At 44.4% G+C, this 27932-nt stretch overlaps 1 protein-coding gene across 5 annotated transcripts in view; it reads right to left on the reverse strand.

The window, feature by feature from the left end:
• LOC138596709 (muscleblind-like protein 1) overlaps positions 1–27932 on the reverse strand; it is a 72539-nt gene that overhangs the window by 11874 nt on the left and 32733 nt on the right. For all 5 annotated transcript variants that reach the window (XM_069668015.1, XM_069668014.1, XM_069668012.1 and 2 more), the window contains 2 exons: positions 7607–7777; positions 2229–2447 (listed from right to left, as the gene is read on the reverse strand). In XM_069668015.1, coding sequence (XP_069524116.1) covers positions 2229–2447; positions 7607–7675 — 288 coding nt within the window. In that variant the 5' untranslated portion in view covers positions 7676–7777. The remainder of the gene's footprint in view (positions 1–2228; positions 2448–7606; positions 7778–27932) is intronic.

Below are 27932 nucleotides of genomic sequence, written 5' to 3' on the forward strand. Positions count from 1 at the left end.
CTGCTGCAAATGAAATGTAATTTCATGGTGCGTTGTATCGATCTATCAGTTATTGTGATAGAACAAGCCATTTGCCAAATGCCTGTTTACCGGTCTCACTGTCTGCATGCAGAAAGGATTTGATTTGCGGTGGAACGGCTGCCAGACAAAAGGCCACCGTCGCTGTTATCTCCAAACTAACCCTGCTCTGTTTCCTGTCATGACGGCGCATCATCCACCATCACTGCTCTGTGAGAGGACGGATTCTCCCTCTTTCTGCCTCCTTTCTCTCTTACACACCTCTCTCACGCAGTTATATGAACCTACACCTACACACACATTAATTCCCGACCACTGCCACCGTCACCACCGCCGCTACTGGTCTTGTTTAAAAAAAAAAAGAGAGAGAGAGAGAGACTGCCTTGTTGTCAGGCAGATGTTGGAGAGGCAGGCAGGGAGGGAGAGAGGGAGGGAGGGAGAGAAAGGGAAATGTAAGGCTGGTTGATGAATAAAGAGTAAAGGACACAGAGATGGGGATCAAGGAGACACACAGCGAGTCTTTGGGGACGGAGTTTGTGTGCGTGGCATGGAAAATAAATTAAAACAGAAACCGGCGACTTAATGGAAGCAAAGCGACGCTCCCTGCGCCAGGTGTGTGTTTGTCTTAGCAGCGTTTAACCGCGCATTAGAGAGCTAACTCAGTGAAAGTGCTTAGTTGGACAAACAAATAAAGGCCCCGTTAATCATATTTCTCTCCCTTATGGCGTCTGTCCCTGTGGGCCGCTTACATAACCAAGGTTGCAGGTAAGCAACATATGATGCGCGCTGAAAAGCTGCAGTATAGCTTGAGATAGAGGCGGGGGGGAATGTTTCCAGTCTGGAGGATTGTCTTCTAAAATAGGAATTTCTCTCAGCCTTCAGGAAATAGCCTGTAACATATCTAACGGCTGGTATGTGTGTCGGCCCACTGAATTCCAGCTGTGTTTATTCTGAACGACACACAAGAGAACAAAAACACGGCCGCCCCTTTTCTTGAAGGTATTTTTAGCAAACCTAGTTCCTGACGAATTAGGCCAGTATATTAACCCAATCAAACAGTGTCACCAGTCCACTCGGAGCGCTACAGGCAGTGGTGACCACTGGACCTGAATGTCTCATACGAGAAAAATGAGATTTTCCCTCTTCTGCCAATTATTGCATTTGTCTAATAAATATTTCATATCTGCTCGTGTGTTTACTGGACTTTTGCTGCAGAACGCTTTCAATCCTCTGCCAGTCAGTCTGAGTCAAACCCGCATGTTCTTCTTCTCCCTCTTCTCCTTCCTCTCACCAGTCACGACTCTTCCGCGAAATTCAATCAAAACTCTCTCATTTCTTTCTGTTATCTTTGCCTCCGCTCGCCCCAACCGCTCCCCCGATGACCACAACAGGTCTACAAATTGATTTCCTATCTCACCCTCCGTCTCTTTTTCCTGTCATTGACCTGCTCCCTCACTATTTGCGTGTCATCCACTCGCTCAGCAGGGCCCAGAGACTTTTCTTGCCCTCCATTAATTAGCCAACGACCCGACGTTACGTTTCGAAGGTAACCTTCCTGACGCTCCCGCACTCCTCCCGCCATACCCTCCAACGATTTCCCCATTATTCCGCTGCGAGCGTTTCCCGGGCGGGGCTGCATAATGGATGAGATTGACTTACTGTCCAATTAATGATTATCTGAACACAGCTAGGGGAGCGGCGTTCGTCAGGTTTCAAATGACTGATCGCTTTCATGGAAGAGTTAAAGATTTTCCTGAATATACAGTAGAAGTTAAGTCGTGCCAAACAATGCTGTCTCCTGCCGGATGATGGGATGCAGCATCGACGGCGGGGCTGTTTGCAAAGAGATACTCTCATTAACATCTCTGTCTCTTTGCTTAAGTCAGGGTAATGGCTGTAATATGGTAATGGGATGCAGTTACTGTTACAGAATCTGTGTACCAGATACATAATTAAAGTCTACAAACAGAAGCGGTTGAGGCAGGACTTTCCAACCCATGCCTTAAATATTCAAACAGGCAGAGCTCACATTTCAAAGCCGAATCTGTTTGCACGGCTGCGAGAAAGACGCTCTCTGTTTCAGTGTTTACAAGCGTTTTGTTCATCTATCCGTCTGACGGTAAAGTTCAGAAATAATCATGCAAATCCTGCAGCCCGTGTGATCTGTCCTTGTTTTTTTTTACCTGCATCTGTAAGTGTGTGTTTCTCACCTCCAGTCTGTCCGTCCTCATGAGTTTCTGTGCAGCGGCGGCGGCAGCAGCCGGTACGGGGACGTTGGGGTTGCTGGTGACCAGTACAGGGGCGCTGGGCAAGATGTCAGCGGGCATCAGGCCGGGCGACACGGGGCCAAGGTAGGGGTTGAACGCAGCAGCCGCCGCCGCAGCAGCATTGACGTTGGTTGCAAGGCCGGGTGTGACTGAAAACATGGGCTGTGGGCACAAGATGACGGAGAAAGATGGTCAAAGAAACTTCTCATAAAGTCTATATATATAAATTTTAATATTTAATTACATCTACCAATAAGTGTAACGCCAAACATCCTCGCTCCTACTCAAATAACCCATTGAAGATGTACAACAGTGCATGGTGAAATAAGAGATGTGTGCAATTATCAGAAGAGGATTGGGGCTGTTTCAGGGAAAGAAGCTGCAAAAAATACACAATTAATGGGGCTTACATCAGAGGAAACACAATATGTCTTTGATGGCTGCTTGTCTTTCGTTTGACACAACACATAAAAGAGGTCTCCACTCTGTATGTGGTGTCACCCACTCCCCACGGCGCAGATTGAATCACACGCTTCACACACCAGAGATCACACATATAGGAGTAATAAGGATGAGGGACTTCAAGCTGTGCGTGTGCAGGGGACGAGGATAGAGGGGGCTATATTGTAAAAAAAAAAGTGTATGTGCTTTAAAAGAGAAAGCTTCCACACTGAGAGAGAGAGAGGCAGGCTAAGGAGTATGCTAGCTGACGTAGCGCGCTGCAAGTTTTCCCTGCACGTTCCTGACCTCGGCCCCAGTCTGAAGATTGTCTCTTGAGTCCCTGCCAACACGACACAGTGAGTAATAGAGCGGCGGCAGCAGTCAGGGCTGGACGGCTACATTCCTTCCCCAAAAAAAACTCCTCTCTGCTCTGGGATGACTCAGAAAAATCAGGAATAATCACGAGGACTTTCTGATTCTTCCTCTGCCCTCTGGAAGAATGATTACGTCCTGTCACATGCTACTCTGGAAAATTTGATGTCTCTCTTTTTAAGACGCTAAAAGATCCGTTTGGGATATCCTCAGTTTTAATGTGGGATGATGTCACATGAAAAGACTCACAGTCACGAGGTCGTAAAAATGCAGTGATGTCATCCTGCAAAAGTTTGTGATCCCTTTAATGGCCTTTTCTGGAATGTCTCTCTGCTTAGCATTGAATGGTTTCCAATAATGATAGGTCGTGCAGATTCCAGCTATAAATCACCGTCGCAACGGATTGAAAACAATTATGTAAAATTGAGCAAGTTTACACAGTAGGAACAGTATAATTCTCACTGCATGCCTCCTGTCGGCTGTTTGTGTTGCAGCAGTGATGTCGTGTCTGTGAAGCTCCCCCCTTTTACATACCCTGAATCCAAACTACAAACAAAATATATGTACTTCAAATAAGGTCCTACGTGTGAAGATTAAAGATCAAAGATGACTTTCTCTTTAACTATTTAATGTTACATCAGAATCAATATGAGCTTTTCATCTAAATGAGCCTGAATAACTCAACTGTCTCTTTAAGGATTCAAAAGAAACATTAAAAGCAATGTGAGAGCTTCGTTTAAATGTGTTTTTTTAACTAATAAAAATGATTTAGCTCAGACATATTTGACCTCTGACCCCAACAAAATAGTATAATAATCCTTTTTGCCAGTCATATTTGTAGAACCAAGCTTATTCACACATTATGTCTTGCCAAGGCCTCAATATTTACAGTATTTTATCACTTTTCCGTTCAAAGTTTCCTACACTATCAGAGGTCACCTGACATTTTGTAAAATGTCTTGGAAGTGAGGTACTTATCAGGTACAGTAGATCAGATAGTTCAGCCCCAGTTAGGAGAACACACTGTGAACGTGAAGCGGTGATAAAAATAACAAATACAGTGTATACTTAAACGGAAATGTTTGTTTATATGTAGGACTTTTAAGGGGCAAAAGTATGTGGTACTCTTGGCCCTGTCTGCAGCGGTGCTTAGCTTCCGTGTAAGCACTCCGGCTGGATTCTCCTTAAAAAAACCCTGAGCTATCCCTTTCAGTAAAGTGGATTAAAAAATGTTTAGGATAAACTAAAATGTTGGGACTAAAATGTTGGGTCTAAAATGTTTTGGACTAAAATGTTGGGTCTGAAATGTTTTGGACTAAAATGTTGGGACTAAAATGTTGGGTCTGAAATGTTTTGGACTAAAATGTTGGGTCTCAAATGTGGGGACAAAAATGTTGGGACTAAAATGTTTGGGACTACAAGGTTGGGACAAAAATGTTAGGACTAAAATATTTAGGACAAAAATGTTGAGACTACAATGTTGGGACTGAAATGTTTGGGACTACAATGTTTGGGACTACAATGTTTGGTACTGACAGGTTTTGGACTGAAATGTTTGGGACTAAAATGTTTGGGACTACAATGTTGGGACTACAATGTTGGGACTGAAATGTTTGGGACTAAAATGTTTGGGACTACAATGTTTGGGACTACAATGTTTGGGACTACAATAATGGGACTGACAGGTTTTGGACTGAAATGTTTGGGACTATAATGTATGGGACTATAATGTTTGAGACTACAGTGTTTGGGAATACAGTGTTTGGGACTATATGTTTGGGACTGAAGTGTTTGGGACTACAATATTGGGACTAAAATTCTTAACAATAAGATAATAAGTAAACAGTTTCTACAAAATATCAATGTAATGTAAAACATCCCCTCACAAGTTACAATAACAAGTTAATGATGAATATGAAAAGTGAAATATCAACACAAATGGAGAAGTGTCATATTACACAGCTTTATCAATCTCAAGTTTGCCAGGATTAGCTAACCTGCTAGCCACCCTGAGCTAAATCTCACACTAGACTAGCAGGTAGGTGCTGTAGTAGCAATACTCTTAAAGTTGTTGACAATGAAGGCATTATCTTGTCGGTGCTACTTTGGCTAAAGGGTGCACACTCTAGCTTTAGTTGTTATTGTTCAACCTCTTTTAAACACTAGCCTTCCTCAAACCCAAATATGGAAATACATCTAATTGCAGCAGTGAGACAGCACTTGGAAAGCCCTCCCCTCGTGGCTTCCATGGTTTTATTTCGCTTATTTTTACACACTGACTGCATCAAACAAGAATACCAAGTTTCCTCTTGTGCAGTTTTTTTTGTATGTGAGTGAGTGAAACAGCATAATTGTAATGTTGCCTGTCGGCTGACGTTGACTCTGTAATAAAAAGCATCACTCACAGCAGGCTGTAATGGACCCTAATTACTCCACCCTCTGCACAGGTCCATGCGTGAAATGAAAGCTCTCTCCTACACACATGGATGGACGGGGGCAGGAGTACGTAGACCAAAAAGGTGGGAGATAAAATGTGTACGGGGGCAGGAAGCTGAGCTGCAGACACGAGGGAGGGATAAAGGAAGAAAGTGTGATTTCTAAAAAGGCTAGTCCCCAGTTTTACCTTTATTCCCTTTGCACACAGACTTCTCTCAAACTGCAGCACAGGTCTAAAGCCGTCTCTCCTTTCTGCTGTCGTCCTATCTCCTCCACTTTACCTACCTGTCTTTACTCTGCCCATTTATCTCCTCCTGCCTCACTCAGCGCTCCCTTTCTTCTTCTGCTGTGTCCTTCTCTGTCACCCGTCCTCCTCCCCTTCTTTACTCTCTCTCTCCCCATGACATAAACAGAAAGGGAAGGCTTTGCAGTCCCGGGGAGATCTATTGCTACTTTTAAACCCTTTCATGCTTTCCTCTGTTCCTCTCAATGAGCCTCTCCACAGAGCCCCTCGTCACCCCCAGATAAGGGTGATAAGCCATCAGCTAAGTGTGCACGTGCGTGCGTGTGTGTCCGAGCGTGCAGCGTCTGAAGCTCTTTTGAATAGTCTGGGACAAATTCACTCCAGCGCTCTCACTTAGACATAAAGGGACGGAGGAGCAGACGGAGGGATTGACTCGGAGCCTGACTGACGGGTCTCATTGACTCTGTGAGGTCTGACGGAGCGAGCGGGGAAAGATTCATTTGAACTGGCTGAGTGGAGCTCCCAACATCACCTTGAAGATCTGCGGAGCAGGCAGCAGAGTCACAGAGCAACTCTCAGTGTAAATTACTGCATGTGTGCATGCATGGATCTGTGAGTGTGTCAATGATTGCATAACAATAATAATAATATAACAGTCATTGATCGCTGTAAAAAATAGTCCCTCAGAGACAGTGTCAAACACCAGGGACCTGTTGCTCGATTCATCCAGGCTAACTTCATATTAATGACATAATTGCTGAAATCATTAGACAATTGATTGATTAGTCACTTGATAGAAAATTAATTGCCAACTACTTTGATAATTGATTAATCATTTAAGCAATTTTTCAAGTAAAAAATGATTGATTTCAGCTTCTCAAATGTGACAGTTTAACGTTTTTTAAGTTTGGGTTTTTTTGCCACTTGTCGGACAAATGTACATGTTTAATGATGTCATCTCAGGGTCGGAGAAATCGTAATGCCTGTTTAAATGTTTTATAGCCCAAACTCCATTAATCAAGAATATATTTGCAAGACGACATGTACCATGAGATAAAATTTTAAGGTCCTTCCTCACCATTTTTCCTGAGTGGATTGGTTTGCATTCAAAGCACTCCCTTTTTGGTCCAGTGTAAACTTCCACGCCCTGTAGAGGATTCATCTGTGGTTTTGGCTCTTTGATTTGGCAACAAGTGTAAAAAAGTGTAAACTACCGTCTGCATCACCGTGAGCGACCTCGTTACCTTTAACATATTCCATTAAATGAAAATCTGTTATTAAGCACGTTAGAGGAACTCTACAACCAGAGATTAAACTGCATAACGTATTCCCTGCAAGCTTTCAGAGTTCAAGAGTTCAGTAATCAATTTGGCTTTAAAGGGAAAACGTCCATTACCATTGCAGAGCTTTTGAGTCTGAGAGAAACAAAAACTTTTAGCTGCTCACAGAATCACAAATAACTCACTGATAATATTTCATTTTCTGATTTTGTTTTTCTGGCGTAGACGTTAGCTCAGTCTGTAGGGACGTGGCTTGGGAGTCGGAGGGTGGCTGGTTTAAGTCCCAGCATGGACTAAGCGTGGAATTGGGGCTGGTAACTGGAGAGGTGCCGTCGAGCAAGACACCAAATCTGACTGCTCGGACACATATCCATGTGCAGCCCCCTCATTCTGACTTCTCTCCATTAATACATAGTACGTCCTGTTTTGTGCATGTGTGTATTTCAGGCCTGTGTGTGTGTGTAGCACAGAATGGCTTCTTGTTCTTCATCTATGTCGTCATTTATGGGTCAGCAGTTTTGAATGTGTATGTAGATGCGTCCTCTCACCACTGGCTGTAGCTGCGTGCCGGGCATCATGGCGTTGGCGAGCTGCATCTGCTGGGCCAGCATGGCCATGTTTTTCTGCTGGATGAGGTTGTTCCTGCCATTGATCTCCAGCTGGGTCTTTAGGTGGGGAGGAGGATGCAGGTACTTACAGTTCTCCCTGGAGCAGCGGCCCTGAGAGGAGGAGACAAGAGAGATGGAAAGAGGCAAATTAGACGAGCGTTTTCTCTGAACTGTTGCCTAATGTAAAGAAGTAATGAGCCTTGACTGGAGTTGCTGCCCTCTCATTTAGCGGGCGCTGACCTTACATCCCTGACATCTGGGCCTGCCATTTGGTTTATCGTGAAGAAGACTGATCAGTTGTGCTTTTTTTTCTTCCCCCGCATGCTACTTCCACTTATTTTCTGAAGGTCCCATCGAGAGACAAATTAGCTTCAAGAGGCGAGATAAAGAGGATTAGCATGTCTATCGGCTGCTGCTAACAGATTGTTAAACAGAGAAGGAAAAGGAGAGAGAGAGGATGATGCACTCTCTCGATGATGATATGGATACTGCTCGTTATCCAAGCTGACAATTACTCAATCTGGGAATTAGTTGTCTTGATTAATCTATTAATAAGTACCGGTAGGTCTATAAATGTTACAGCAATCAAATCCTCCTCCAAGCAGCGGTCCAGAACCCAAGAGACAAAGAAAAGCAGCAAATCCAAACATTTTAGAATCTGAAATCAGTTGAAAAATGACCCAAAAGGTTAATAAATCATTGACTTTTTTTTTTCTGCTGTCTGAACTGTTGCTCTAACTCAAAAGAAAAATCATTCTGGGAATCAAAATTAGCAAAGACCCACACTTTCCTCCACCTTCGAGTCCGACCCGCTTGATTCTTGATGTTTACGACACCCACTGAATCACTATTGATCCCCTCCCCAATTGAGACAAACTACTCTGGTGTCAATACTCTACATCATTTCATGAAAAAAAAAAAAGGAACCACGCCGGAGAACTGATGCGAAATCGAAACATGATTGGAGACTTCTGTGACAGTAAACACACACACACATCACGTCGCGGTATCTAACATTCTGCTGGTGTCCGCAGACAGCGAGCGCGCTGTGTTTCTGGTGCTCCGTGCTGTGGGTGATTATATTCATCCAGCAGCCGGCAGCCCACGGGGAGAAGGAGGGAATGCAATTTACACTCTCATAATGCCCGCTCGGCTGAACACTCCCCCTGGATGGGTGTAATATTTTCGATATCTCTTCCTCTTTCTTTACCCCTTTCTTTCCTCCCCTTCTCCCTCGCTCCTCCATACATCCAACGCCTGATGCTGCCACTTGCTCTCCGCTTCATGAATACGGAGCAGATCTGTGTATGTGAACATGTACGCGTGCAGAAACAGAAGTCTCTTCTTCTCTCACCTCAATCTTCCCTCGCATCCTCTATCCATCTCATCCCATTACTCCTTTATATAAATCTATTTCCACAGGATGGGGAGACCAACCCTGCAGCAACTCCACACTACCACCTCCCATGGGGAATTAGAGGTTGGCTGTCATGCTGGTGCTTATCTCAGTGCGATTACCTGCTGCCCACTGCGGCCCACTATGACACCTGCTTTCACAACCTAGCACATACCCGCTCTTCCTTTATTCCTCCCACCTCCTTTCTTTTCGTCTCCTTCTCTCGCTCTATCTCTCCATCTCTGATTCCTCGTGCAGCCTGATCTGCCTAGATACAGCAGGAAAGGTGCTCTGCATTGGAGAGCAGCTTGATGTCAAGAGTTCTTCCAGCGTTCTCATTGGCCGAGAGCTGAGAGCGCGAGTAGGCCCAGCCGGCAGATCGGCCTCGAGGCACGCATTAACAATGCTCCCAGTCTGGCTCTTCCCTGTGCGGCTGTGACTATTGATCAGCGCTAATTGGCTAATGTCTTTTGATTTTCAAGACACATTCCCGCCGGGTGACTAGCCTCTAGTATGTCAACTCCAGCGGTGTGTGTTTCCGTGTGTGCGTGTGTGTGTGTGTGTGTGTGTGGGGGGATTAACTGCGACAATACAGAGCTTTTCATTAAAACTAATCCCTTGACTTTGAGGGCAATCTCTGTATTGGTTTGCAAAGACCAACGTTAAGTTGGCTTTAATCATGATTTTTATATTAACAATAGAACAAATGGCTACAGTTGGTGTCATATGTAAGGCTTCACTCACAGCAACAAACTCACATATCAGCATTAGCATCAGCACAATTATTAGCAAACTCTGCGGCTCTCCACAGCTCCATGAAGCTTCTTAGCCTCTTTTAGCTAACCATTTTGGTTTCCTGTCCTGTTCACTCCCACTGCTCTGATAAAATTGCCACACAGGCAGATTTTTCCAACGACAACCTTTCAAAAAATCCACTGTACATTGACTACCTAGCAAAAAACAGACAACAGACAAACTTAGCAGCGAGATTAGAGTCGCTAATAGCCGCTAACAGTAGCAAAAGAGTGCTGTACTTTCCAGCTGAGACAATAATAATTTACTAAGCGATGAGCAGAAACAAAACAAGGAATAAAAGCAGAATAACAATGATTTTCTTCCCGGGTCAGGTTGCGGTAGCAGCAGGCTAAGCAAGGTTAGCAACATCTCTAGCAACATTTTCAAGCTCCTCTTGGGGGATCCCAAGGCGTTCACAGGCCAGACAGATTATATAATCCCTCAAGCATACTCATGGTCTGCCCCGGGGTCTCCTCCCAGTGGAAAACCGGACACTTGACCAAAGCTCATGACCATAGGTGAGGGCTGGAACATAGATCGACTGGTAAATTAACTGAGAGCTTCGCCTTACGAGTCAGCTCCTTCTTCCGCACGACGGTCCGGTACAACGCCTGCAATACTGCTGACAATGAATCTACCAGCAATTTATCCATATATATAAATTGTGTCTGCTGGATGTATAGCCCCTGTTTCAGTACAAATTAGCCCTCTCAACTTAAAAATCGATAAAATACCAGTGTTTACAGCTTGTTTCAGGTGCCCCCATGTGTTCAAAAATCTGTTATTGCAGCTTTTTTATGTTTTTAGCCCTTTCTGACATTTCTTATATATCAAGCTATTTTGAGAACAACAATCAGCTGCGATATTTATATGATGAAATTACATTTTCCAAACACAGTCTGCATTAAAAAAGATACTCCTCCAATCCTTTGAAAATCCCTCGACCTTCTCTTATGAAACTGTGATTAGCATCAAACCAGAGAATACTTTGTGGTAAATGAATAAATGTTTGCCAGCTGAATCAGCCGACTGAATTCAAGAATATTAGTGCATTGAAATCTGCTTTCAGCAAAGCTGGAGGGGAAGTAAAGACCGAAAGGAAAACAAACATTATGAAAAAGCTTTGTTAGGGAATGTTTTCCTTTTGATGGATTTGGTCCTCTTCGTTTCTAAAGGGCAAGGTCAGGAGCTTTAATGATTATCCAGCTGCTCAATACGCTGAATTTGTAGAAAGCCATGGTGTAATATGTTGCTCTTGAATCACTTACAGTGAAATCTAATGTGGATAACTGTCTGATGTTTATCATCATTACTGTTTTTGAAAGAGGTACTAATGATTATTTTGTTCCATGAGATGGACCCCGCTATGTGTAACCTAGTATGTGGCTGACCGAATCAGGTCAATGTGCGCTTTTGTGGGCAATGTGTTACAAGACGTAGGTATAAGGACAGCTGACGAGCAGCGGAGAAGCAGCCCGCCTACTCCCCAAAAAAAGTATCCAGAGCCGTATGGAGAGAGTGTTGTGTCAGTGGAGGTCCAATATGCTCCATGATCCGCCATTGCAATGTTGCAACTCTCTCTCTCTACGGCTCTGAAAGTACCCTCACTCCCTCACTCATATACAGCCCCATGTGTAGGGCGCTCAGCCAAAAATGTAGAATCTGTACACACAGGACCGAACTTTGGTATGAGAAGTGCTCTCGTATCGGTTTGTTGTAAGTTTGTAGTCCGAGTAGTATTGACTGATCAAGGTATCAGCAGGCTTCGGTGTATGCAGGAAAAACAGTCTGTGTGTAGAGCAAAAGCAGGGGGAATGCATCCGCCGTAATGACGTCCTGGCTCTCATCGGTGGTCATCTGATGTATTAAAGTCTATAAAGTAGCCAAGTCGCTTGGCGCTGTGTCGTGAAAGCCAATCAGGGTTTAGATTTGCCAACTTCCCGAAATGTATCAGAAATGATCAGTCCGACCTCTGTTCAACAAACGAGCATTTTAAAAGTAGTTTTCTTCTCCCCTTGAGGACAGACCTGATAAAGCTTCTTTTTTACTTTTTATTAATCTGAATCATGATGTTGTAATTTCAGCGAACTTAAGACCTGTTAATTTAAGTAAATCACAAGAAAAACAGTTTCTTTTTGGGGTTCATACCACAGTAGTTAGCCAGAGTGCAGCCTCTGTGTAACTTACAATTTACAGTGAAACTGAGACTCACCAGAAAAAAATGAACAGGCGCTCCTCCGGGGGATTTAATGAACCAAGAAGTGACTGCGTTTTTTTTGCAGACCTATCTGTAGGGGTGAATTTTGCTTCGCTTTTGATCTGAACACATGGTCGCTTCTTAAGTTGCTAATTGGCATGTAAGCACTGCAGCGCATTGCAGCCATTGTTCCCAGAGGCATATATCATCGTCAGATGATAGCCGATGGTTTCTGACATTGGGTTTATACAAGTATTGACATTTGTCCGTTACATAACTAAGGTATGCTATCTTACCTACTAAAGTCCACGTCTTCAAAGAAATCAACACTAACTATTTATGTGACCCATCCATTGCCTCTAACCACTACTGCAAGCCGATGCTCTACATACTAGAAAGCCACATGGAAATGAAGCTAGAGGGGTAACCTATTTGACGACTGGGTGTAGTGGTATAATCATTCGGGTGAAGGTCAAATCATAATCATTATGCTTATCGCAATAAGGATTTACTGCTGTGTATATTATCGGCTGCATCCAAAAAGGTCAGCACACCGGCAGTCCTACCCCTCTGTTTTCTCCAATAGCCCCATTATCTGTTTCTGTGTACAATCCTTCGCAAGCCTGAAGTCCCTCCACACCCGTCACTCCCTGCGATGCTAATGTCCTGGCTCCTCTCCTGCCTCTTCTCTCTGCTGTTGTCTCCGCTGTCTAAACAGTGTCAGTACAGGTTAATGGTGAGCCTGTCTGATCCAAAGCAGTGCTCCCTCTGGCTACAGTGCACCACTACAAGACTCACTCAAGCTGAATCTGTTCCGCCTTCACCTGTCTGCACATCCTCCGCTGAGACGCTAATATGCTAACGGACAACAAGCATCTGTCTCTCACGCACTATGCTGATTTCCCCACCTTCCTGTCAGGTGATTGTCTGGACTAGTTTCTGCTCCCAGCAGCCTTTGCACAAAACAAATTATATTCTTTCACCACTCAAGCTAAAAAAACGTCTTCTCAGGGTTTATTAAACAGCCTCTACATAGAGTTGTCTTATCACCAAATATAGATTCAGAAACTTGAACCAATTTGCTTTAACCAGGTTTTGGCTGCGGCAAAGCACACTTTCTCTTGCCTTTAATTGGGGAGCAATTGAAAGAAAGTGAACCAGCTGTCACAGTCGCACTCTTTAAGTGTATGTGTGTGCATGTTCGTGCCGGGGAAATGGAGCATTCTGCTCTTATAAATCACCTTGGCCTCATTACACCAGATATCTTTCAGCCATATTTCTGCTCCCAGACGCAAACTTCTATACATATGCAGACACACACACGCACTGTTACTTCTTATGAGGATAATATGACAAACCGTTTGGGTTGTTATTGATGGTTATTAATCAGTACTGCAGGGAAGGCGCCTGCATATACATGCAAGTGCACACACACGGAAGCACACATACATGTTCTAACCTTGAGTTACTTCAATTACCGCTGCAGCATTTTCGCTGCAGTTTCAGGTGTCACACGTGTGGCTGGCTCTGACCTCAGCAACAACAAGATTTTAATCAGCATCACATAATCCTCCATGACAAGGTTACATGAACAAGGCCGTCCACAAAAACAACAGCAAGTCAGGACAGAGGGGACTATATTTTTTAACCCTCTAATTCCCATTGTCTGTACACAATTTTTTTTGCTCTGATCATTTTTTTTATACCAACATGTGATCCTGTGATAGTGTAAAACGTAAACAGGGTATGTCTAAGTTTTCCTTAGCTCAGCTGAGCATTTTAGCATCTATTAGTCATCGGTTTAGAGTTAAAACAGAAGCTTTAGTGTTTATGTTCAGTTTCAACACACTAATCAACCTTGTTGTATCATCATAAGGCAGCTATTTGAGTTAAAAAACAATGACAAAACATACTGTATGCTACATGCCCGGCACCACACAGCCAACAGACAACGTTAGCAATTAGCTGGTAAATGCTATCAAGCTGTTAGCAACTACATAGCCAGATATTTCCTTCAAGAAACACACAACAAAGCTAAAAGTAGGCTGAATACTGTTCTTACAATTGTAACATGACCAGATACATAAATGCTAATATTGGTCTGTATCTGCTAGACATGCTACATAAACAACTGTTTGCTAACACGTCACAACATTTTTAGGTATTTGTAGAGTCTGTGAAGCATTGTACACTGAAGTATCACTACAGGGCACTGCATTAAGAGTCACCAGGATTGATTGGTTGTATATTTTCACATTCATTTTTGTCGTGGTTTTTGAAAGCGCTGCATAGTGTTACCATGCTAGCAAAACAGCGTGTGGTATAAGAGTGATCAGGGGGACCACAGTTTTGATGTATTTTTGGTGGTATTAGCTAAGCAGATACCACGAACAATAGAGTATTTTCTCTTAATAGGGTTCAGGCAAATGTTAACGCTTCTTACTAAAAATCTAAAAATGAAGGTCATCATTCAGATATTTTTCCATTTTTCCATTTTCGTCATCTATTATGTCCCTATTTCCCCCCCCGGTAGGCCTATTAGCATCTAAGATGTTAAAATGAGCCGGTACAAATAAAGCAGGATGATATAAATTAAGTTAAAAGTTCTGTTAATAATCATCCAAATATACTGGGCACACTCTGCTAAACTAAAAGGGTAAAGGCCCATTGGTCACATGTTTGGGAAGTCAGTGACTCACTCCTGTGTGTGTGTGTGTGTGTGTGTGTGTGTGTGTGTACGTGTGCTGTGGGACTATACGATAAAAGCTCACAGTGTCAGTATTATTGGTTGCCTGTGGTAGTATCGCGCCTCTCTGAAGGATGTGTCTGTGGAGTCCCAGAGAATAAAACCCGTGGCAGAATTCATCTCACGGACGAGCAACAGAGACAAAAACAAGAAGAGAAGAAGAGGAAGGCAGACAGTCAGAGGGAGGTACGAAGAACAGAAAGAGGGAGACAGGTGCGGGGTGCTCTTTTCTTATTAATATTAATCAAAGCAGCCTCTTTGAGAGATTTCAGCAGTGTCTTTTGCTGGCAGATATCTACGTCCTCCAAGGGTTGAATGGCACGTTGCTTTGCGGCGCATACTTCTGCATGTTCGCTCCCGTAATCACACATTGATTCTAAATGATCTTTTAATCTGCCCATCCAGAATGCCTCATTTCGACTTAACCACACATAATCCGGCAGCCTCTGATCTTTTCCGCATTCTCTCCCTCTCCCTGCTCACGCTGTGTCTGAGCTCCCCTCAGACTGCTGCTGCTGAAACACTGAACACCGTGACCAGTGTGACAACTGTAGAGCTCCAGCCTGTACAGCCGCCGTCCCGAACCCCTGTGCATTATTAATTCTGTCCCGATGGCACCGCCTCTCCGTCCTGCACCCAAAGACGAGCATCAATCAAGAAAGAGTCGTCTGGATGAGGGCCGTGATGAGAATACACAAGCACACACACACACACGCTCTCAGACGGGCATGTGCTTTCTTGACCAAAGGTTCCTGTTGGCAAGCATACGTCAGGCAAATTATGACATCAGACGGAGCACAAAGAACGGCCTGTCTGAGGACTGAGGGTGCTGCCAGACTGGCCAAACATGCACACACACACACACATTAACACAGTGCATTTAGTAGGCAATGGGCTCCAGCTGCAAACCACTGGCCCATTCTGCAACTATTTAGGAAGTAAACCTGAAGACAAACATGTTTTTCCTTTTAAGTCAAGAGCAAAAAACATCCTGTGTTCTCTGTCTTCTCCTCCTCCGTCTCCTCCGTCTGTGCGCCACCGCAAATACTAGATGTCTATATAAGTCTCATTATCTCTTTCCAATCATTTATCAAATCTGGAACACCCCTGGTGCATTAGTATAATAGCCTGGATCAGTTAATGGCCTTGAAACCTCATTTAACTGGGCAGAGGGATAAGCCTTTGAGACGATAAGGGAAGATACGTGGACGGAAGAATCTCAATGAGAGACGGAGGTGACCCAACAATGTATGTTGGAACTATGACAGGATATAAAACGGCTGATGTGTTCACGGAAAAAACACTGCCGCAGCTCCAGAGAGTGAAGATCTTCTACATCACAAATGAAGCCGAGTCTGCTGAAAGCTTTTAGCCATGGTGCTCAATTAGCCAAACACCAATTATAGCCCCCAAAAGCACTACTTAGCCTGGGAGTGTGTTAGCATGTTTTGGGTGGGTGCGGGTACAAAATCGTTAGCACGGAAAGCTAATTATGGGGGAAAATCATTAGCCGATATGGCTCCCAACAGCACTCAAGTGAAGCTGATACTTGTTTGTTACCCACTGTTACGTAATGATCTAATGTAAGGCTCAGTTGGTTCCTGTTAAGGTGATCAGTGAAAATAGGAGAAGAAAAGCAGCGCTAACCTGCTCTCTGTGATTTCTCTGGACAAGACCTGCTCTGTTCGGGCGGCTGTGGCCTGAGAGTCGGTCGGCCATCAATCGGAAGGTTGGTGGTTTGATCCTTGACTGTCAGTCCACATGTTGAAGTTTCCTTGGGGTAAAACCGCTTTGAGTGGTAGAGTGCATTTACTATTCTATTTATTCACAGATGTTTCCAGACATTATACAGCCTCTGTACCAGAGAGCTAGCATGGTTAAGTCTGGTTAATGTCCTGTCTAGTAGCAATTTAAATGATATGACTACAAGATAGGGGCTGCACGGTGGTGCAGTGGTTAGCTAGAAGCTAGAAGGTCACTGGTTCAAACCCCAGTTTGGGCAAAGTTGGCCTTTCTGTGCGTGTTTGCATGTTCTCCCTATGTATGAGTGGGTTCTCTCTTGGGTCTCCGGCTTCCTCCCACAGTCCAAAGACATGCTTGTAAGGTTAATTGGTGACTCTAAATTACCCATAGGTGTGGGTGCGAAAGGTTGTCTGTCTCTGTGTGATTGACTGGTGACCAGTCATTCGACTGGCAACCAGTGGATGGTGGTACAAGGTAAATAGTAAATGGACTAGTGTTCCGTCCGATCAAGGTGCTTGCACACAACATGTCACATTCACCCTGTCACATATACAATATGCTCTAATGTAGTGCTACTAGCATTAGCACACATTCATACACTGTAGGCGATGCCTTTGGGGAGCAATTTGGGGTTCAGTATCTTGCGCACGGATACTTGTTTTGCCTGAAGAAGCTGGGGATCGAAACACCAACCTTCCAATTGGAGGACGACCCACTATACCTCTGAGCCACAGCCGCCCCCTACAAGGCTTTTAGGCTATCACTGTCATTGCTGCTAATGTCACAGCACTGAATTATGGGAAATGTCTGCACAATGTCAGATTGTCAAAAAAGTGGACAATAAAGGGTAAAAATCTTTGAGGACTTGAGGTGAGTACAGGGCCTGGGACATGGAATAAAGGCCTACCTTTCATGATCATTAGACCCTCTCTGTGGTGGATTAATCAGCCTTACCTATCTGCCTCCACCTTCTTGACAGTGAACTCCCCGGTGGTCACAAAAGTCAGCATTAGCATGTGGGAAATAAGACGGGTGGGAGCGTAAAGGGATTAAATATAATGTCAAAGTCACCAAGTCAGCAGCGGAGCGTCTGTTTCATCTTTGCTCACCGTGCTCCTTTCACTGACCCGGCTGCAGTCATGTAGCCTGCACTTGTAAAATCAGCTTGAAAAGGAGGATTAAAATAGTTCCAATGAAAATCGCCTGCGCAGCGTCTCTCACTCTCTTTCTATGGAGGGTGTTGGATAGGTGGCAAGTGTTGTCCTGGCTCCTTTGGGGACGTCATAGTAGAATTGTGCGAGGCGAAGTCTCTAATTAGCTTTGTTCTCATTAGGTCTACAACACTATCTCCCCTCGGACAGACAAACACACATTTTACAGCGCACATGCGCACGCACATACACAGAGAGTGGTGCAGAGAGAGGGAGAGAGAGGCCACCCCACAGCCCCAGAGATGTGGCCCTTCTTCTCTGTTTCTCTTTCAATTAACCCTCCTCCTCCATCCTCCCCTGCTCATCTTTTCTTTCTGCCTTCATCTCTCCGTCACCCTCGGTCTAAGCACCGTCTATTCACAATCTCTAAAGTTTAGTCTAATTCAGTTTTATCTCCCCTTCACCGTGCCAAAGGAGAGCAGACCCATTAAAACAGCCTTAATGGAAGACTGGTGAACAGGCACACAGGATTCAACAGCTTTTAGGCCTAATTATTTTCTGCCCATCTTTGTAACGCTCATTCTGCTGATATATGGGCCTCAGTGGCTTCTGGGAGTATAGACATCCAAATCTCCCATCTTTTTTTCATATCTCCATCTTCCCTTATTTTCAATCTCTTCTCAGATTGCTTCACAGGCGTCACCATCAAGTGTTCATCAAGTGTTGGGCGAGAAAGATCCTTTTTTTCTCTGCGTGTATCTCGATTTGAAGACGGAGAGGAGAGGGGGGAAAAAAAGGAAAAGGAGACGATGAAGTCGTCCCAGTGAATGAACAAAAGCTGGCACATACTGGCAGCTGCCTTTGGTTTGTGCTGTGATCTTTAGCAGCTACGCTAAGCGGCACCAAAGTGAAAACAAAAGACGAGGAAAGAGAAGCTGCTGGCAGCCGGCGGGGTGCTGCCCTCGGCTTGTGAAAACTGTGTGAGGGGAACGCAATTTGCAGCACACAAAACAGCCGCACAGAGATGTTGTTAATTTGCCCTCTTTGCACAATGATCTGAGGAAGGATTTCGCATCATATGACAATATTTTGTTTGATTTAACAAGTCAGGATCAGATGCCGTCGAGTCAGAGGGCCGGAATGTTCTATTCTACTTCTGATGAGTCATGAGGGACGTGGCAGATAATCACACGGCCACACCCTGAAGCCTTCGACAGAGGGAGGGAAAAACTGGGAGAAAGTTGTCAGACGCAAGTGAAGACATCTTTTTTTTTTCACACAAATGTGGTACAAGTCTGCACACACACACACACACACACACACACACTCCTATTCTCCTCCAACGAAGGGTGTCACTGTACTGGCATCAGCAGCGAGTGTCATTGCCTCGAGGTGAAAGCAGATAAGAGGGGATTAGCATTCATTACTCCATAAAGTGATGATACCCCCCCTGCAAGTACACACACACACACGCACACACACACACACACACACACACACACACACACACAAAAATGCATGCTCAAGACACACACACACACACAATCACACTCAGACAGACAAGGCGCATGGCCAGAATTTTTCTCAAGCTGCAGCTCCTCTTGTTAAAGACTAACTGTCAAAGCTGAATACAAAAGGAAATACAGTAATCCTTTGTATCGCCAACAACTGCAGAGCTGGAAAATCCTCAAACTGAGGCCGCGATGACTTCTGACAAAGTCGGGGGGAAACAAAGAAAACACAGAAAACAATAAAAACCGATGAAAAGGGGTTTATGTTCTAGGTCTCAGAGACTCGCATTACATTTTATTTGATGTACGATCTTTTAATTTGTCGACGTTTTCATGCTGAGTTTACACATTTGTCGTCCAAGAACACAGCTTAAAAGAACAACCTCAGCCCTGTTAAATAACTTTGTTTTCTCCCTCAGGACGTTGGCTTCACTTCTGCAGAGGGCCGTTCAGCAGGCAGCGTGCCCTGTTCTCACAAAGAGAATGAAAGTGAGAGAAAAAGAACAGAAAAGGGGACCTAGACAGAGTCCTTTGTAGGTTAAGGATATGTTTTGTTAGCCCGATACATCATGCAGAAAAGCATGACTTGGTATGACTTAATTCCCTCCCTCCCTCCCACGCACGCACACACACATTTTCGCGACAGAGCAGAGGGCCATCACCCCTTCCTCCGCCACGTAGCGCCTTCCGGCTGCACACTCATCCACATCGATCCACATTGATCAAAGTCGGCTCGTACCACTTCAGGAGGGAGCTGGGGGCAACAGCGAGCAGGGCGATCATAACATCCCTAAGCTCTTCTCATAATGGACTCCCCCGATTTCAGAGATGCCACGTACTGTATAGTGGAGATGTTTATCAGGAGCTCTAATCCAATTAAAAGGGCATAAAGGTCAAATAAATGTGAACAAATTGAAGTTACACCGCAGCTTAAATGATTAGCTCTGCACGCACAATAAGGATCTGCCTGTAATCTCCATGTCATTGCCATCACACATTCTGTGATACGTAGCCCCCGTCTAGACTTCAAATGTGGGCATGAAAGCTGCGGTGAGAGACAGCGAGGTGACAGACAGCGCGCTGTCGGGAGACCCAACACGACACAGCTGCTGTATCTCTCTCTGATGGCGGAGCCTGATAGCGCCGTAATCCACTTACAGCCTTTTGAAGAATCACAACGTCCGACAGCGAGCCCCGCAACACGCACTATAACAATAAAGGGATATTACACACATTCTTCAATCTCGCGACGACTGACACGACTCGCCTGTTCACTTCCAGCCCTCTGTTATTACTCTCTCTCTCCATCCGCACACCACCCGTCTATCTGCCGCTCTCTCCTCTCCATCTGTCCATCAGCGTCCATGTTACACCGTTTGATGTCTGCGCACCCGTCTATCACTCTTTCACTCTCTTCCACTTCATTTCATCGCTGCTCTGTCTCCTTTCCTCTCCGGCTTTAATGTGCATGTTGACACCAACCTCCTGTCTGTCTGTCTGTGTGTCTCTGAGGGAAACATTTTATGCCTTATTTTTTCAATCACTACAGGAGTTCGTACATTTTTTCTGTGATAGTTGCAGCTTAAAATGTCTGATTTCAAAGTGTCTTTATTTGTGATGTTTTGAGGCTTTTGTAAGCCATCTATTGGCTGAACAAGCAGTTTGTTTCTGTCATCATTTCCGGTAATTTCTGTGTAAAGATGTAAAAAAACTGGATGAAACTACAAGAAATAGCTGTGGAATTCTCTCTTAACACATGTGCATTATAATGCCATCCAAAGTTATTTTTTAAATCTAAACTGGTCTGCACCACTGGATTGCCCTCTGGGATACATAAAGTTGTCTCAAACTCAACCAAATTTTGGCTGCTGAGGCAGGAGACAGGGGGGTTACTCTCTTGGTATTCAAACACTCTTTGATACCAGCGCTGACCAAACACATCAGTAACAGAGCTACTGATTGGAACACAGCCTCTGATTGGCGGACAGACTCAACCCCAAAGCCTCCACATATGGCCCAGTAGACGACATACAGTTTTTAACAAAATAATATATATAATCAAGCGTGTGATTAGCATGTTCAAAAGGCCAGCTTTTGTCATGGTTAGGCTGTGATTGTGTTGAGGCGTAGCACAGCGTCCCTTACTAGACTAGATTTATATTCAGGCATAATTATGGACAGCTAATTAGCACCCACCTTTAAGATGGGGCATTCATGATGTAAGCTGTGTCTCAATTCAGGAGCTGCATCCTTCAAAGGAGGCGGTCTACAAAGGACGAGTCACTCATAGCCTGCGTAGATCGCTAAGGCTGAACTGAAAAGAGACGTCTGGTCTACTTGGGAATTCCTGTTTGCGTCACCAGCTGTTCCCACCCTTAACCTTGCGTCACCAAACGCGGCTCCTGTCGCCTAGCAACAGGTAGCTAGCTGGCTAACTAGCTAGCATAAGTAACGTCACGTAATTTGTTTAAAGGCCCCTTTCGCTATTTTTAACGTATCGCTAGCTATTCGAGTGAGTTGAAACCAAAAACATTTACATTTAAAAGTGTATTCCTCGGCCGTTTAAGAGTCCGCTATCTTGTTTGAATTGGCACACAATAAATCTTGGTAGTGGCCCAAGAACAGGAGGACGCATTTGTCGGACGCATCTGAAGGAACCTTCAAAATGAGACAGCCTTCGACCACGGCTGTGACGCAATCAGCCTTCAAATACGTCCTTCAGAGGATGCAGCGCCTGAAGTGGGACACAGCTCATGTAGTGTTCCATGTGCTCCTGCATGTAGAGTAAGTAACATGTTCATTAATGTTTGCAGGAAGTTTTATGTTGCTCATAGTTATTCTGCTAGCATAGCATTACCTTGATGTTCAAAGCTAATTAGCCCGCCAGGCTTGTTCAGTTATTACAATATAGGTAAATAAGTGTGTGTTAGTTATTCTGCAGTTTATGATAGCAGTATCTTTCTTTGTGTTTATAGCAGATATAATTTAATGCTCATTGTAAGCGCCTCTGTGCTGACAGTGGCCTCAAGTGATATTGATATGATTCACATCTTTGCTTCTCATTTGAATCTCCTCAAACCGCACGTCTATTGAAGTACAATGTCTCATCGTGTTGTTGCCGGACATGCCGTAGTGGTCGTCAGTCATCATCTGGGACAAATTTAAGTCACACTTCAAAACACGATGATGGATTCACTGTATAGAATCTGCAAAAAGACCCTGTAGTTAGAGGACGGTTCGGAAGCTCCTGGCAGAGATACGATCGCACCGGAGCCTCATAAGAAGGACGCAGCTATCTGCTTCACAGGGGAATATACAGTACGCCTCGAGCAGCAGCAGCCTCAGATGTTTATACGACATTGCCGACATAAGGGGGTTATCATTTTGAAGAGATTTTGGTGCATGATGCCGAATTTGCTTGAGGGAAAAGCTGCGATATCGGACTGATATTTAATGTCATGATGATGCAGCTGCAGGCATTTCAGCAACCAAATGTAACTTCTTCGACCATTGCACTGCTATTTTTGTTTTTGCTGCAGACGTGCATGACTTGCATGTTTCAGAGTCGAGAAAAACAAGTGGATTTTACAGTTGCTGCGATTCAGTCATGATGTATTAACTTGTGTGGAAAGGAGGAGGGAACGAGAGAGCCCAAGCAAAAAAACATCCGCTCCATAATGGTCATGAAGGATCGATAATGCATGGAGACAAAGTGCTGCTAAACACTGTGGTTTCTGTTAATTAGCACTTCTCTAATGATCTCTCTCTCGTTTTTTTCTCTCGTCCTCCTTTCCCCCGACTCCCTCGCTTTCTGTGCCTCCCTCCCACTCTTGCTCTTTATTTGCGCCCTTCCATTAAAGAACATCGTCTCTCTTTGGCTTCATCGCTTGTTCATTCCGTCCGAGCCTGTTGACGCGGGCCCCGCTAACCAATACTCCGTCTCTCAGCAGAGAAAACAAAAGCGGGGGGAGGTATCTGAGTTCTTTTCATAAGCCTGATAAATATCCCGTTCCTGTGTTTGTGGCTGATGGCTCTCAAGGATGAGATTTAATGAACCTCTCATCCAACTCTGATTATTTTCTAATTAAAGGAGTGAGTGATGGGGGCAATGAGTAAATTCATGAATGCATGTTTAGAACTGCGGGAGGGAAAAGAAAACAACAAACATGCTAATGACAGACGCAGACGCTGATATAATACTCGGTTGAGCCTTGTTTACTGCGCTCCCTCGGGAGCCGGGGTCGTTTGGCTCAAAGAAATGTTTGCGTCATTTAAACAAATTACAAATCTAAAATCAAATTATCTCTGTAATCTAAAATATGTATGCATGTGGTGTGAATATTAAAATATTTCAGTTGCATAAGGTGCATTAATCAAGCTGGACTTCTAACAAATTGCATCTCTGCGAGAGTCGTTTTCATTATGCTTGGTGGAGCAGAAGGTGCACAAATCTTCTCACAGCAACTCTCCAAGAAATTCTGTCTATGTTCTTTTCTTTTTGCTGAATTACTGCATTTTAAAAGAAGCTTTATTGCAGCCTGATTGAGAAAGACTCTTACTGGTAACATAGTTTCCAGTCAGTAAGGTGCTCCATTTTTGTACCACATGCACGTCATAATCCCTTTTCACATTGCAATTCTGCCACAGCGCCAAGTGTCACCGTTACGTCGCATTTACCTTTTTTACATTGAGCCAAGCAACACCAGAGTAAAGCCACCACAGTATCAGTGTAATTTTGGAAATAATGACGAAAAATGTTTGTCAGCAATCTATTTTCCATGTTGAAGGGCGAGACGTTGACGAGCTAAAAAATGACGACACGTCTGGGTTTTTTTCGTTGACAGGACGTGGGCTGTCGGACATTCAAAATGAATATTTTCCCCCACTGTGCATCTAATCTGTTTGTCAAAATACAAGCAATGCATTCCTGTAACTGGGTAACGGGTATCACAAAGATTTATTCAATAAAACAAAAGGCAAAATCCATAATGGCAGAGCAAGTGGGCAAAAGGGCAAACTCCAAAACGCTTACATAATCCAGTCCAGAAACACGAGGAACAAATTCACAGGTGGAAGGACGACAAAGAACCAGCAAACAAAAAGGGGAAGACAAAGGCTATAAATTGTGGTTAAACAGGAACAGGTGAAACTGATTAACACAGGTGAAAACTATGAGGGCGGGGCACGCAATCTAAAAGGCGGGAAACAGAACAAAGGAAGGAAGTTAAGCAAGGCTCGACGTACATGAGGCAAGAACTACAAAATAAAACAGGAAACACTGAACACCAAACTCAGGACTGACAGGGCTACAAACTAAAACAGGAAATGATCTAAGTGAAATGCATATGCGATGATGAAAAGTAATCTTTAGATGCGTTGTCTTCATTGTTCATTTACTGTATGGATGATGTGCTGAAATGCAAAGTCTTAATTTTACCTGAAGCAAACATCAGCTCATAGTCAGCATTTTCATCTGAAGACTGAATCTAAAACACCTGTCAAAATCAACACTGCCCAGTATGTGTTCTTACGTAGCGCTGCAGAATGACTTTGCCCCACCATTCTGCCTTGCGTATGTTTTTTACGAGGTATAAAAGAGGCGTAATGATCCTGCTTGAACTGGCAGTGTAAAAGGGGCTATGGGGAGTTGGTCTGCTTGTTTGCTGTACAAAATGCTGGACTTTGATGCTGGTGCAGAGAGTCCCAACGTAGGGCTGGTTGAAGTTAGGTTTAAGATTATTTAAGATAAGACAGACAAGTCATGTCTGGTGGAGGACATGGATTTCATGGCAACGCATGCATTTTGCAATAAATAGCAAAGGTCAGTTAGATATCAGACGTGGAAAAGGATCGTACAATGTGTACATTCAATCTGGACCATCACAGACATGTTGTCGTACCATCCCTACCATCATGCTGCTCGGGTTTAAAGATTTTTTGGCCTTTTATGCCTTTATTGGAAGAGAGAGGATAGTGGTATCGGAAACAGGTAAGGAGAGAGTGGGGGATGACACACGGCGAAGGGCCGAGGGCTGGAGTTGAACCTGGAGCTGCCGCATCGAGGACTGCAGCCTCTATACATGGGTCGCGTGATTTAGCAGCTGAGCTAAACTAGCGCCCCTACAAACCTTTTTTCTGTTGCAAAATGGTGACTTGTATACTTTTAAAGCCATATCTCTTATTAACATTACACTTTACTCAGAAATGCACTATATTTCCAGCCGTCAATAAAGCATACCCACTTACCCTTGGATTGCTGGAACCTATCCCAGCTCTGACTGATTGAGAGGAAGGTCACACACTGAACTGGACACGAGTCTCTCACATGGGTTAACACATAGACACACAACGATATGTCGTTGGACTGTAGGTGGAAAATTTAAACTTACACTTACATTCAAACTCTACAGAAGCAGTTTGGGCAGTCCACTTAGGAATTGAGTACTGAAACTACCCGCTGCATCACCATCCCGGCCCATATGATTCATCCTAAATAATAGCGCATCTGCCTTTTGTTTCCACCTTGATCGTCCAAACTCTCCTGTCCCATTTTAAAATTCGCTCTTCCATTACTTCATGATTTAAGAGCTACCGTCCACCGGCCTCGAAAACTGCACTCACATACATAATCAGTTTAACACAAGCAACAACAGAGCGGTGAGAGACTTTGCCTGCCTTCAACTTCCTGCCTGATGCAGCCGGCAATACCATTAACCAGGCAGCGAAGCCACTCTGACGTGATTACCTACCTGAGGTGAATACTCATGATTTCACAGGACTCTCTCTGCCTTACTGAGATCACTGTTTGTGTGTGTGTGTGTGTGTAACTGCAGTGCAGAGTCAGGGCTTGTTTGCTGTTTGTGTCAATGTGTGTGTTTATGTGTTCAGGGTTGAAAGTGAAGGATTACGCTTCAGAGGTGCGACTGGAGAGCGCCAGAAGTCCTGAGATCAGATGGAGAGCAGAGGGTCAGTGACAGATCAAGGAAGGAGAGACAGACTTACGGCGCCGCCGAACGACAAAAGAGGAGAACAAATTGGCAGACGTGTGGCTGTCCTGGAGTGAATTATCGTCCCGTTGCGCACACTCTACATTTACTTCCCCCCTCCACCTTGTACACCTTCAAAATTTAAAAGGTTTGTTTTACTGCATCACTCTTGAAGAATTATAAAAGGGAGGGAAAACCAGACAGAAGATGGAGGAGGAGATGAGGTGATCGGTGTACTCGCAGAAAGATGGGGAGTAGATTGGGAGGTTGGGGAGGGCGGTGAGACAGACGAACGGGAATGGATCGGGCCAGAACTGATTAGTTATTCTGTTCACAACAGCCGGAGCAGCAGGAGCAGCAATAGCAAAGGGACATCACGACTCAGCACGCAGAGATGCTGATATTACCTTCAGACTGCCTAAACGTCCGGGGCCTACAGTCTCGTACGAAAGCAGCTGCAGAAGCACACATACGTCATGCTCGAGTGCTCTTTCAGTCATATATTTGTATGTCGAGTTGTATTTTTAGGCAACATCACTTGATTGGGAAAGAATGAAGGGAGCCAAAAGGTGGAAGAGGGATGATTGCATGTTGTGGGAGGCTATTCCTGAATGCCCTTGTATGTATTTTGGCTCTGATGTTGTTGTGTCATGTCTCCATGCTGATGCAGCGTGTTTAAAGATGGATGTGCGTGTGCGTTTGTGTGTCTATGCTGAGGCAGCGCATCCACAGATGGATGTAGAAATGGTGGCCTCTCTGAGGACGGAGAGGCATTTAGAGGAGACGCTTAGAGGGAGGACTCGCTCGCGAACACAGCCAGGCAAAGTTAATATCTGCTAGCCGTGTGCTCCCTGCTTACTTCATGGCTACGTGCTAATAAAAGCCTCCTTTCATAATGTCCTGTGTAGGCTGAGCCATGTGAGAAATCAGATATGGTATATCTGGTTTAGTTAGGGCCCAAAAATATATTCTATAAATGGAACTGCAGAGTGCTGGATGATAACAGTCAGAAGGAGTACACCCACTTGCTAGCACTAATGTTTTGGAGCACCAAAAACTCCACTTTGCAAAAACAGCTCAGAGGATACTCGAACACATTCACACAACCATCAGCTTTAAAGGCACAATACAAAATAAATAAGGAAGTAAAGTGTTCAATATCACCACAAGTATGGAAGCTGCTAACACTCTGATTTTGGGCGTTAAGTTTTGTGAGACTCATCGCTAATGTCGTCAAGCTAGGCTAACTAGACTCCACTTTCCTAGAGAAGTTAGCATGATGCATGATTAGCATGTTACAGGCTTCCGGTACGGTACAGACAGTTGATAGCCAACCTTATGTGGGCTTAAAGAAAAAGGGGGGTGGGTGGGAGAGGGTAGGGGGTATCATAAATTACACAGTATGACATGCTAGCTAGTGCACTACAAAATTGAGAGCCTGAGCGTCCCTTTCACACTGCCAGTTCAAAGCAGGACGTAGGGCGAAGTCGTTCTGCCTGTGAGCCGGCATCGGAGGTAGTAACAGAGGGCGAAACGGCATCTGTGTAAACGTTGAGCTGAACAGCGGCATGTGTGCGTATGTGAAGCACGCGCTGTTTGTTTACACCTTGTGCACATTTTGATACGTAAAGCCGGAACGCTACATAAAAAACACCCATGCCATTGCTTGGTTCAAGGTAAAATGGCAAAGGCGGCTAACGGCGGAGCTCCGTTAAGGCGCTGTGGCAAACTGCAATGTAAA

This window comes from Semicossyphus pulcher, unplaced genomic scaffold (genome assembly GCF_022749685.1).
Source record: "Semicossyphus pulcher isolate SPU_LCO1_2020_fin unplaced genomic scaffold, fSemPul1.0.p SCAF_19, whole genome shotgun sequence".
Classification (NCBI taxonomy): domain Eukaryota; kingdom Metazoa; phylum Chordata; class Actinopteri; order Labriformes; family Labridae; genus Semicossyphus; species Semicossyphus pulcher.